This window comes from Microplitis mediator, chromosome 7, assembly GCF_029852145.1.
Source record: "Microplitis mediator isolate UGA2020A chromosome 7, iyMicMedi2.1, whole genome shotgun sequence".
Lineage (NCBI taxonomy): Eukaryota > Metazoa > Arthropoda > Insecta > Hymenoptera > Braconidae > Microplitis > Microplitis mediator.
The window spans coordinates 24735523-24749807 of record NC_079975.1 but is presented as its reverse complement, the minus strand read 5'-3'; the positions used below and the strand labels follow the sequence as shown (position 1 = coordinate 24749807).

The window sequence follows — 14285 nt, the reverse complement described above, 5'->3', positions numbered from 1 at the left end:
TAATACGAATAATAAATCAGTATTTCTTAAAAAAAAAAAAAAATAAACAATTGATTAATAAAATGAATAATTAATTTTGTATTCAAAATATATTTTTTTTGACATTTATATAAATACATAAATTTAACAAAATAATTTTTTTAAGTAAGCTCGATTATCGACGGTATCAACATGTATATAATGCCTAATATGATAAAACATTTAAACCTTATGACCAATGGACTATCACACTGATAATCAGTGAAATTAGCGTTCATTAGGATCAATAAATATTTTACTTTCTCAACTCTTATCATCATATACAATAGTATATACTAAGTTAAAATATTAATAGACATTATTTATCTTTCAAAACATAATGATTAAGTGTAGTACTGTATACATTTAAAAAAATATTATGTTATTCATTCAATTATCATAGCTCACAGTTTCACAACATCACACTTTGTTCAATAATTAAAAAAATATTTACTTAGAAATTAAGATAGACATATTATTTGAAACAAAAAAAAACTTAGATTTTTATATTTTTTTATTCCCTATTCGAAATATATTCACGCAATACTTTTTAGTTGTATAAAAAATTGAACTTTATATTTATAAACGAATCAAAAATATATTATATTAATTTTTTTATCTCGGAACTTGTGATAAAAATAAAAAATACTCAAGTAATATGATCAAGTCATAAAGATCTTAGTTTCTTAAAAAATATATAGTAACAATAATTATAATAATAAGTATTGATTTTTAAATGAAAAAATATCTTAGACATTTGTCAAGTACAATAGATATGCCTGTGAAAAATGAATCTCTAAATGAAAATTAGCCATAGGGAGACTGGGGCACGACGGCCCCCCAGCCGGTATCTATTTTTTATGGCTTTTAATCTATAGGTCAACCTAATTTGGACCTTTCTTAAGCAAACCCACTAAGGTTTGACCAAAACTCAAAAAAAAATATTTTTTTTTCTGGGGCCCTCCTCCAAAAAAAGCTTTAAAAAATTTTTGTTTTTTTTTTTAAGTGAAAAAAAAGATTTTAAGCACAAATATACTATTTCCGTACCTTTATAATTCTACGGAATTCTAATTCATTAAAAAAAAAATTTATTTAGCTGATATAATCAGTTTTATTAAAATTTTTATTTTTTGATTTTAACCACAATATAATCTGTTGACCTAAAAGAGCTTTAATCAATAAATTTTTCAAATTCATTTTAGTTTAGAAAATAAAAATTTTTCTGTAGCAAATTTCTTTTTGGTGGTCCATTTTGCCCCAGATATGGCAGATCAGCTTAAAATATCTTTAAAACATCAGAGATATCATGATTTGACCGGAAATGGGAAAAAAAATTTTTACAAAATTTTTGAGGGGGGCCCCGGAGTCCCCTTTATGCTCTATATATAACCCACACGTGTGAAAAAGTCGATATGTCGAATTTTGAAATTTGTGACTTCAGAACTTTTGGAATTGACAAAAAATTCGATTTGAGTCGCAGAAATGACAAAAGTTCACTAATTTTCAATAGTTTTTATCGATATGAAAGATCGATTTTTTCCAGAGTGATCGAACTTATAAACTCATTAGAACTATTGGAATATTGTGAATTTTGGGAATTTCTGAGACTCAAATCTTAATTTTTTCCGATTTCAAAAAAGTTTAAAAACATTGAAAATCGAACTTTTTCAAATTTTCATACAGATAAGAAAATTTTGACCATCCTCAAGACTTGAATGTGATTTTTTTATTTTTGACCAATTAAGTAAATTTTCTGGAAACATTTTTGAAAAATTTTTAATCCATTTTCTAACTCCATTCTACAATTTCTTTGCTCATATTTGACAAAAGTTCGAAACTGTCTCAAATTTTGAAATTCGACATGAACTTTTCTCAAAATTATTTTCATACACAGGCACATACGTCATAAATACTACATATATGGCTCACATATGATCAATTTTCACGAACATAAAAAAAAAAAATATTATCCATAAATATGCATATGATCGACTTTATATATTTTCATATAATGCACTAATTCTTATGATCTAATAAATCATGAGATATTCTTACTTCCGAAAATAACCGGAAAAAAATTTGATTAATTTAATCATTAGTTAAATTACGATATTATTAAATTTTTAAAAATAATTAATAAAATATTCATTTATTTTTAAAAATTCACTTATTGCTACGGAAGTACATGGAAAATTTTAAGTAGTTAATTTATAAGGCAATTGATTAATAATAATGATTATAAATTAAGGCAATAAGTATTCCCGTACCAAATATTAAGGCAGATATTTTTCTTAATCCTAATTATGTACCATTGTTAAGTTTTTCTTCAGTTTCAATGACTTTTTCCCCATTTTTATCATCAACAGCTTTAAGCATAATATCTTTTTTATTATATCTCCGTCCAAGGCAAGTCGTAAAACAAGTATCCCCTACCCCGAATTTTTCACCATCTTCCAGAGTTTCCGGCATAGGATGACCAGCAGTTTCCGGAAGATATAAAGCCATGAATCCAGCAATCAAAGCGAATCCACCGAAGGTTGTAGCAGGAACTCGAGGATCAAGCGTATCCAATAACAATAGCATCGGTGTTAAAGCACCACTGAGACGGCAGCACATAGATCCTATTCCAAGGGCCGTATTTCGCAATACAGTAGGAAATAATTCGGCAGTGTAATTATAAATAACTGCAAATGATATTGCAATACATGATTTACCGAATAGTACAATAGCTATTACTGCACCCGCAGATCCTGACAAATCTTTAGGAATAGAAGCCGCTACAACACAACAAACACCACCGATGATCATAAAAGAACTGACTAAGAATCGTCTTCCAACTCTGTCCATTGTTAGTACAGTAAAAACATAACTCGGTAATTCGACGACTCCATTCAAAGCGAGCATCAGATACGGATTTCCTTCAAGTTTTCCGCTGCTCAAAGAAAGACCATAGTAAACAATGGCGTTGGCAAACCAATTGAGACAAACATTCAAGAAGTTCTTTCTCAAGTTCGGTGTCTTCAATAAATCAATCGCACCATATGATCCTGAATCATCATTTCGTAAGCTCCGCTTGGCTTTATTTTTAGAAACGAATTTAGCTACGTCTAGTTGAGTGTTATCGCCGTTTATTTTAAGTGCTTTCTGGACTATTTTGATAGCCTCTTTGGCACGACCCTGAGCCCAAAGCCATCGTGGTGACTCGTCCATTAACCACCAGTGTCCAATCAATAAACTACTATGGAGACCGTACACTATTTGTAACCACATTCTGTCTTTTATTACGTAGCCCCAGAATGCAACGATGACAAAACCAAATGAGAATAACACTTGGAACATTATTCCACAAAATGTTCTTTTCGATGCTCCAACCATTTCCATCGTAAGTACAAATCCGGTGATGTAGGCACCCGATGATCCGAAGATACCGTACAAAAACCGGACTAATAAGAATGTAAAGTATTCGGGAACCAAAGCAACCAACACACCCAGTATAAGTTGTCCAGTGGCTGATATGCAAAATATTATTTTGCGACCATATTTATCAGCCAAACTACCCAAAGTAACAGCGCCAGTGAATACACCAATCATGTAGGTGGCTTGTGCTACTGCACCTCGCCATTTATTCGAGCAAACGAAGTTCCACTCGATTCCTCTTGATGATTTATAATGGGTAGTATCGTAAACCCACTTATCACATAATTTCGTCTTGTTATCCTCGTCCAAGTAAGAACAGGAATCCAAGTTCAGAAACACGCCATCAAGTTTCGTCCCATTAGTATAAGTTGCGTTTACACCTGGTACATTATCCCAACTTAGTTCTGCAGAATCTAAGCCCAGTCTATCACCAAGTCCAGGAACAACGCACTTGTGCTCAGGTACTGCAGCAACAGTTATCAAAGTCAGCATGTGAAGTCCTGCCAGCAATCCAGACAAGACATGCAAGGAAAATTGAAATGTCTGATATTTCCCAAACTCACCAAGATGAGACATTAGCTCCTCAAGATCGGTGTCGACGCTCGCCATTTTGTATCACAGATCAAGCTGACGTTTCTCAACTAAATTAATAATCACTTATCACATGCGCGTAAAATTTTGACGTTGAGCTGTCGGAGCCGATCAGTCCCGTATACCGCTCGACAGTGAACTGACGAACTCGGTTACTAACCTCTGGTAATAGTCTCTGACTAAATAAGAAAGACAACTTGAAGTCGTGTGAGTGAGAGGTATCAGTTATTTTTTCGAAGTTGCCTTGACTTTCCTTTTTTATCCACAATCTCTCTCGCTTATACAAATACGATATACGATAATACAATACAACTGTACTGTTCACTTGTATTATTAGTTCACTATCCCCGTCATAAGACTATCCCCGTCGTTCGTCAACACGGCTTACAATTAGCTTAGCCTAAACTTTTATAAAACCCAAACAGTTATATCTCAGTATTATATATAACGCTACTTCATCTGCCTTAATTTATTTGTTACAACATTAAAATTGTCGATAAACTTCACTCGATAGGGGGCTATTAAGCCTATTAAGTATAAGTAAGTGAGGTCAATTTCGGAACATGTTTGTAGTGATACTAAATCGAATGAATTTTTTTTATATTCATTTAAATTAACTTCTATACCACTGGCATATATTTATATTTATATCTCTGAAGCTAATAAATGCTGTGAATACATGAAAAATATTATCATTTGTATACCACTCTGATGAATTCAATCCTTTGGCTTTGAAAGATATATAAATTTTTATATAATGACTGCTTCGTAATAATTTATCATTTTATTTGTCAGATTAAATAAATAATTGTTGCCGGAGTATGAAAAGTATCAGTTACGAAATTTGAATATTCAAATAATTTATAAAAAAAAAAAAAAAAATTAGTATATATGACTGACGGATAATTGAGTCTTTATAATTTTAATGATTTTTTTTACATTCGATTCACCCTGATAACGACTGCGTTGTCTGATAAAATAAATACAAGACGTTTTATAATTTAAACCGTAAATGTTTAATGTTTGTATTTAAACTGTAATTATATTAATTACTAAAAGCTCCTTGATTATTAATTATTCTGATATGCAGATCAATTAAGAAATTATGTTTTGCAATTAAAAGTGAATAATAGACGTAAACTGGGTCAATAAATTCATGTTATTTACGTGGATATCTCGGAGATGATAAATTTAGAAGTGAGATAGTTTTTTTTATCATTTGCTGTGATATTTTTTTCCGACATAAATATAAATAAATATCAGAGTATGCTAATTGGTATATTATATTATTTAATAATTATGATATGACATACGAATTTTCTTGATACTTTTTATGTGACGTCATTACTGTAGCATACAGTTGCGGTTTCTGCATACGGTTGCAGTACAGATAATTTATTATCAACTGTTTTTTTTTGTGTCCTCCTTTACTGCAGTGAACTTATGGTTTCACTTGAATCAACAATTCGATAACTGGGCAAACAGAAAAATAATAATTAATAAAATAGTAAAGAAAAAAAAATTAGTGTTTAATATTAAAGATAAATAAAGTCAATTATTTAATTAGTTAAGAGTATCATGTATGAAAATAAAATATATGGTCAAAATATATGATAAATATCAGAAAATATATATGGCCAATTTAACTATATTTTCTGATATATTTTTTTTTATATTAAAAAATATAATATTCATCATATACGAGTCCGTATATATTTAGCATATATAAAATATATATGTCGATCATATACAAAAAATATATTTTTATCATATATGAAAATATATATTCTTGTCATATACGAAAACTATATTTTTATCATGCATAAAAATATATATTTCTATCATACTCGAAAAATATATTCTGATCATGTATGAACCCGTATGAAAATAACATATATGGTCAAAATATATGTAAAAATATATGATAAATATCAGAAAATATATGTGGCCAATTTAACTATATTTTCTGATATATTTTTTTTATATTAAAAAATATAATATTCATCATATACCAGTCCGTATATATTTAGCATATATAAAATATATATGTCGATCATATACAAAAAATATATTTTTATCATATATGAAAATATATATTCTTGTCATATACGAAAACTATATTTTTATCATACATAAAAATATATATTTCTATCATATACGAAAAATATATTCTGATCATATATAAAAACATATATTTATATTGTGTATGGAAAAAAAAGTTTCTTATTCGTATGATCAACTCCAATAAAATTAGATCTAAATTTTAATATACTCTTTAAATTGCAGTTAAAATTTTCAAAATTAGTTAATTTGATGCGAATATATATACCCATATACATATACATACACCGAATAAAATATATGCTTAAATATAACAAAGAAAATATATGGTGCCATATATAATATAAATTATATGCTACCATATATTTCATTTCATATAAAAATTATATATTTTTTGAATATAAAAGGAAATATATCAATACAATCTATTATAAGGTATATGAAAATGTATATATAGCTTAATATAAAAAACATATAAGTTACATATATGAAATACATATATTTACTACTGTATATAATTTTATATTAAATCGACCAAAATCTCTATATGATTTTTTATAATATACAATATAATATATCATATATTTTTTTGTTGCAAACATATATGATATTATATATTTTAATCATATATTGTTTTTTCATACGCAATTAAAAAGTTAATTACTTATTTGGATAAAAAAATTAATTAATTAAAATTTTTTACGGTCAATAAAAAAAATTTTGACAGTAATTTTATTTAATTGAAATAAATAATTTTTTTAATTATCAAAATTAATTAATAATTAAAAAAAAGTTAATTAATTAGTTTGTAGTACGACAAATGTTTAATTGATAAATTGTAATATTAATGATTTATATTTTTATAAATAAAAACTTTTTTAAAGTTTGTAATAAGAATATATAATAGGTTATATATATATATTTACATATATACGCGGCGAATTATAAAATGATCGTAAAAATATATTGGAATAAAAATAAATATTTAATTAAAAAATAATATAGTTGATTAAAAATTATAAAATTTATAATCTTAATTTCGTCATAATTGTCCCGGCATTAATTATGATGAAATATTATTTTAGAGTTTTGATATGAACTTAAATAAATACGAGCTTATCAATTATTATTTTTTTTATTTCTATTTTTTAGTGACAATTTAAAATAATAAAATGCTACGATAAAAATTTAATTGCAATTTAATTTTTATAAAATGATTATTATATTTAATTTAAAATTTATAACAAAAAATATATATTGCGTTAGAAAATTAAAGCGAAAACGTGCTACTTACTTTACGTGTGTTTAATAAAGAATGAATAAATGGAACACTTGTGTTTTGTAGACGATCTCACGAACAACTGTTGCCGGCAGATGGACAACACGCGATTATAGTTCGTTTATATTCTTCTTCCAAACGCTAATAAATTAGTGACCTTGCTGAATTGTCATAATTTTCTGAATATCGTAATTTATGTAAACGTTCGATTAGAAAAAAAAAATTAATCTAAAACAGACGTTGAATTACTATTAGAGAAGAGGGGTGGGGGGGGGGGGCAAAACGGAATACTAAAGGAAATACTAAATTTTCGAGGACTCAAATACGCGAAATCTTTTCTTTTATTAATGATCGACAAAGTAAATAAAAAAAATTTTTAGTTACGGTTAAAAAAAAAATTTAATTTTCGCGGGCAAAATGGAATACCCCCTAAAAAAAGAAAAAAAATTTCTGGATATTAAATAAATTAAATTTTCTTGTAAGGAATTTGCATAAAGAAAAATTACGATAAAGTTAGCAGACAATTAACAATTTTCGAATTTTTTTTCCAACAATTTAATTAAAAAAAAAAAAAAAAACCAAAAATAGGCATATGTAGAAAATTAAAAAAACTATCGGTGCAATTTTTTCAAATACTTTTTTTTTTTAATTTATCGTTTTTATAAAAATCTGAAAATTATTAGCCGTCAGCTAATTTACGATCCTGAAGTTAGTGGACAATTAAAAATTTTTGGATTTTTTTAGAATTAAATTTGAAGAAAAAAAAAAATTAAAAATTTGCACATGTAGAAAATTTAAAAGACTAAGTGCAATTTTTCTAAATTTTTTTTTTTTTATAATTTCTCGCTTAAAAAAAATCCAAAAATTATTAGACGTCGGCTAACTTCAGTATCATAATTTACGATCCTGAAGTTAACAGACGATTAAAAATTTTTGGATTTTTTTTTAGAATTGAATTTGAAGAAAAAAAAAAACTAAAAATATGCACATGTAGAAAATTTAAAAGACTACAAGTGCAATTCTTTGAAATTTTTTTTTTTTTTTATAATTTATCGTTTTTTAAGAAATCCAAAATTATTAGACGTCGGCAGATTTCAGTATCATGCTAATTTCACTATCATAGAAAAATTACATTTTACATAAGTATTGGATGCAAAGAAAGAAAACAAAATTTTTAATAGTTTTTATCATAAAAAAAAATTAAAATTTTTCACTGGCACTCGAATTTTGAAAAAGTTTAAAAAAAAATTCAATATAATGCTTAATTATATTTACGTTATTTTTGAATTTTTAAAAAAATTTAAAAAAGAAATTCGTTTTTTTATTAAATTTCGGGGTACCCCGTTTTGCCCCACCCCTCACTTATATACTTGTATTAATATCTAAAATAAATATAATTTGGTAACTCACCAAATAATTATGTTAAAGTTGTATATGAGTTAATAAAAATAGTAGAATATTTCCATTTTCTATACATACACACGTAATCGTTGATCACGATGTTATAAATTTTTTTTTTTATCACGACAATTGAGAGCATGTTGTCTTCAATATAAAGATTTACCGAGACTTTATTGCGATATATTTTGATCCTGACATATCTGCATTTGATTTGTTACTGATCGTTGATTATGATATCCTTAAAAAAAAAAAAATAAAACGTTTCTTAGTAAAAACAAATTGATTGCGATATTTACAAACAAATAAATAAATATAATCGTAATATTTAAATATTTTCATTTACAAGTGTTGATTTGTAAACAATAAATATATGACGTAGAAACGGAATTTAACATATAATAAAAAAAAAAGTTCATTGCTGGAACGAGGTCGATTTTATTAAATCATTTTCCATTAATAAAGTGGTGATATTATGATATCTTTTACAATTTGTAAAATTACTACACGGAAAGAAAATTATGGAAACTGTTCCCATAATTTTGTGAAATTTTTTCCTATACCATCATAGGAATTACGACCATAAATTATGGGAGCAGTTCCTATAATTATAGGAATGTTTCCCATAATTATAGGAACAGTTCCTGTAATTATGAGAATGTTACCCATAACGTTATGGGAATGGTTCCTCTAATTATAGGAATGGTTCCTATAATTTATAGGACTACTTTCTATAATATTATGGGAATCATTCCCATGATATATGGGAACTATTCCTATAAATTATAGAAACCATTCCCATAAATTATAGGGACCATTCTCATAACATTATAGGAACTATTTCTATACCATTATGGGAACTATTCCTATAATATTATAGGAATGGTTCCCATAATAGTATAGGAATCGTTCCTATACCATTATGGGAATCATTCCCATAATATTATGGGAATAGTTCCCATACCATTATAGGAACCATTCCCATAATATTATGGGAATGGTTTCCATACTATCATGAAGAAATTAATTTAAAGAAAAGTGTGGAAATCACTACTACAATACACAGAAATATTATTAAATATGAAAGCAAAAATTCAAACATTGAAAAAAAAATTTGCATTTGACAAAAACACTAAAATTTTTGATAAAATTTTTATTTTTTTTAATAATTGTAGCGTCGAAGACACTTTATTTAAATCTTTCCATATCATGAAAGAAATTTCTACACTATTCTGCAATAAAAAATTTTTATGATATTATGGGATTGGTTCCCATAACATTATAGGAACAGTTCCCATAATATTATAGGAATAGTTCCCATAATAGTATGGGAATAATTCCAATACCATTATGGGAATGGTTCCAATAATGATATGGAAATGGTTCCAATAATGATATGGGAATAGTTCCCATAATATTATGGGAATGGTTCCCATATTGGTATAGGAACTACTCCCATACCATTATGGGAATGGTTTCCATAATAGTATAGGAATTGTACCCATATTATTATAGGGATGGTTCCCATAATATATGGGGACCATTCCTATAGTAGTATGGGTACAATTCCCATATCATTATGGGAACTATTCCCATAATGCATAGCAAAACTTCCCATAATTTTCTTTCCGTGTATTGATTTATAGTTAAAAATTTAATAGTTTAATAAAGATCAGGGGTATCTGAATAATTAAAATTTAAAGACAAAACCATCCATTTTTCTGACGATTATCAGGAAAATCGATTTTATTTTTTAATTCAAATAAAAATATCAATAATACCCACTAAACTTGATTATAACGCTCGACGAGCACAAAATATATATTCAAATAAAAACCCAAGAGCAAGAGAACCTGTTTAGATCAGATATGGTATAGTGGGGATATGAGATTCGTGATGTATTCAATGAATATATTAAAGGTAAGGAACCCTTTATTCCTTATACTCAACTAGTTTTGACGAGTTTTTGCATGTGTGAAAGCATTTTGCTCATACATAAGCCGAGATCAATTTACACACTATACTTTACGTAAATATAGATTACAGAAGACGTTGCCATTTTTTAATTTTATTTAAGTCTCAAAGTTCTCAATGAGGTTTTTGAGGACCAATTTAGAATTTTAAGATTGACCGGGTCAAAAATAAAACTTGATTTAGACTTATTCGACTTAAATTTTCCCGAGTCGAAATTTAGAGCCCATTTAGAGCCTTCTAAAGTCGGACCTATTTCGGACTTAGAGGCTCAAAGTAGAGTCTGTCTCTATGTTAAATTAGGTCCGATTTTGGTCCTTGAGGTGCAACAAATTTCCGTTTTCAGCACTTGCGGGTTCAATCTAGGACCTGATGAAAATTAAAATTAGGTCCGATTTAGGACCTGTAAGCCCTAGTTTATTGTAATAATAATAATATTAATAATAATACTCATATTATTAATATCATTAGCACTATTAATATTGTGATTAATAATAATCTATGTTACTCTGGATTTTATTTGCACTTACACTGCTTAAAATAATTTTAATTAAAATTATCAAAGTATACAGCAAATGCTGTTAATAGTTTGATTTTTTTTAATAAATTACAAAAAATTATAACTTCAATTAAAGAAAGGAATTATTACTAGTATTTCTTATAATTAAAACAATATTGTTTTTCGTCGTGTGATGCAGTTTTCATTCTAAAAATTATTATTATTAACTATTAAACAATTATAGGACTAATATTGTCGGACTTGAAGGCTCAAAATCGGACCTCTCAGTGAATGTTAGGACCTCTGGGTTTAAAGTCGGAGCTAGGGGACTACAGGGCTCTAAATCGGATCTATTTAGGGCTAGAGGAGCCTATATAGGCTCTAAATTTCGACTCGGGTTAAGACGTAAAAGTCAAGATCAAGTCGAAATTGACTTGGTTTAGACTTATTCGACTTAAAATATAAGGCGAAAAAGTCTAAATCAAGTCGAAATTGATTTGATTTAGACTTATTCGACTCTGCGCGGGAAGTTAAAAATCCAAACTCACTCTGTATGCAGAGAGGTTTTTTTTTTAAACTCCGGAGCTTCGAGTGATGGAGTGAATTCGAATTGGAATAAAATAAAAATTTACTGCCGATTTTTTACAGTGAAATTCACGAAAAAAGTCATCTATTATATAAGAATATATAAAATATATATAAAAATAATTCTTTGTATATGTTGATTACCATCATAAATTATTTCATAATTTTTAGTAAGTGGAGTTAAAATCCTTCATCGTTTTTCCTGATTTACACAGGAGTTAATGACCATGTAATAAATTCACTTGCATTTAAAAAACAGTCCAGTTGAACTTTACAAATTATTCAAGTCATTTCCATACGCTCACATTTTATATTACCCGTAGAATGTTATGATAAGTTTAATTATTAGTTAATTAATAAACTATTAGTTATAAATACGGTGGCCTAAATTAATTTTGAATTAATTTAGCACTGAATATTACGAACAAGTAAACTAGATGTTTAATGTGATAGACTGAATTTCGCTATGAGGAAACCACGATGAAACTGGCTGTACTGAGTGACAGTAAATGAGTGATCCAATATACGTAAGTGGATTTAAAATCGATCGACTATATATAACCAACCGTTACATTTATTTATTTCTTGTACTGACGCACCCGGTTCATTGTTATTATTTCTGAATATTAGTGATTAAATTTTACAGTATCATGTTCAAATAGACAATATTTTCTTTTTGAGTATTTTAAAGAAATATATAAAAGTTTCATTGATTATAATCTTTGGTAATATTCTAAGCAGAGGTTTTGATATGTAAATTCAAAATAGAGGAAGGGGGGGGGGCAAAATGGGCCCCTAGGGGCAAAACGGGCCCCCTAAAATTTTGGATACCTCGAAATATTAGGGGGCAAAATAAGCCCTCCAAAGTTTTTAACATGAAAAGTGTTTGGAGCGGGGAAGGGGCAAAATGGGACATTGAAGCAAAATGGGCCACTGAGGCAAAATGGTCCCCTCAAAATTTTTAACATGAAAAGTGTAGGAAGGAGGGGGTAAAATGAGCTGTCTAGACTTTGAAAACCTACGAATATTTTTTAGCCAAACGGGTTCCTAAAATTTTTTTAACAGATATGATTAAAGAATTATGATAAGGAGTAAACTAGGTCACAAGTTCAACAGCATTACTAACTATAATTTTTTTCAAAAACAATTTATTCTATATAATCGAAAATAATTAAAATATAAGCAATCAAGTAATAGAATTAAGTTATTTTTAGGTCCAAATTTTCACTATCAACTCTTTTTTATACTAAACACACAGCAAAAAGTTTCAAAACACAAAACAAGCGACAAACATACATTGAGTTTTGTTGGGGGCCCGTTTTCCCAACTTTTCAGGATTTTTTAATTTTCATAGACACAGCAAATTAACACCAAAAACTCAGCAGAAAAAAAAAAAGTGAAATAAGCTGAAAAACTCGCATTATAAAAATTTTTTGAGGGGGGGCCCATTTTGCCCCACATTTTTTAATTTTTTATTTTTAATGGACAGAACAAATTAACGTCAAATACTTGGCGAGGGAGTAAAAAAAAGTAATACAAGTAAAAAAAATTGAGGATTTGAAAATTTTTTTCTTAAGGGGCCCATTTTGCCCCCCCCCCCCCCCTTTCCCTATATATAATAATAGAAGCAATTTTGTTTCATTAAGGAATCTAATTTTTTAGTAGATTACATAGAATTTGAAATGAATTTTCATAAAATTGTCATAAAATATTCATAAAATTTTGTCACAATCTATGACAATTAGTGCAGCATATTCCCAAAATACCATTGATTCAAAAGTTTATGTATACAGTCCGCGTCACTTGAATAGTCTCACCTATTTTTACTCAATATTTGATTTTTAATCAAAATTTTTTCTTCCGCAAATCATAAGAGTTGGTGAAATTCGGTCGAATTTTTAAAAATTAATATAATCCCTATATCACGTGAATGAAGAACTTGAGCCACTTAACTAAGAGGACCTTTTTTGTAGAGAATCAAATTTCCTGAAAAATCGTCATATGAATTTTTACGGTAAATTTCTTTATTGAGTCAATATCAACTAAAAATCAAAATTATTATTAATAACATGATTTTTAGAACCAATACAGAAAAAACAATTAGAATCTCAGTAAAATTACTGAGGATACTTTTGAAGAGTACTAAATTACCTACAAAGTTCGGCAATCGCGACCCGATAACTTAAAATGCGGCTGAGCTACAGAGAATTTTAAAAAATCCTAACTTTCCTATGTATTTTAAAGGTGAAAACTTCAAAATCAAATGTAAAGTACTTAAAATTAAAATTAAGAGCTGAAGTTTCCAGGTAATTTTTTTTTTTCAATGTCTGTAACAATATTTTGAAGTAGGAGTGAAAAAAAAATGGTCGTCATATATATAGGTATAGTTATTTTGGAGGCACTGACTTTGAGCAAATTCAAAAATTACGAAAATTACCCGGGTCAAAAAGAAAACTTGATTCAGGC

The 14285-nt window shown here is 27.7% G+C and overlaps 2 protein-coding genes across 3 annotated transcripts in view; one reads left to right on the top strand and one right to left on the bottom strand.

Moving 5' to 3' along the window:
- Positions 1–14285, top strand: part of LOC130671816 (aminopeptidase N) — a 47238-nt gene that overhangs the window by 10308 nt on the left and 22645 nt on the right. The gene's annotated exons all lie outside the window — the stretch shown is intronic.
- LOC130671821 (organic cation transporter protein) lies at positions 55–12281 on the bottom strand. Of its 2 annotated transcripts, none has more exons than XM_057475911.1 (4): positions 11964–12281; positions 8777–9005; positions 7382–7594; positions 55–5499 (listed from the first exon to the last, which is right to left on the bottom strand). In XM_057475911.1, the coding sequence occupies exon 4, from the start codon at positions 4042–4044 to the stop codon at positions 2320–2322; it is 1725 nt and encodes a 574-aa protein (XP_057331894.1). In that variant the 5' UTR covers positions 4045–5499; positions 7382–7594; positions 8777–9005; positions 11964–12281; the 3' UTR covers positions 55–2319. The 2 variants fall into 2 exon arrangements, with proteins under 2 accessions (XP_057331894.1, XP_057331895.1); XM_057475912.1 differs by having other exon boundaries at positions 7382–7545.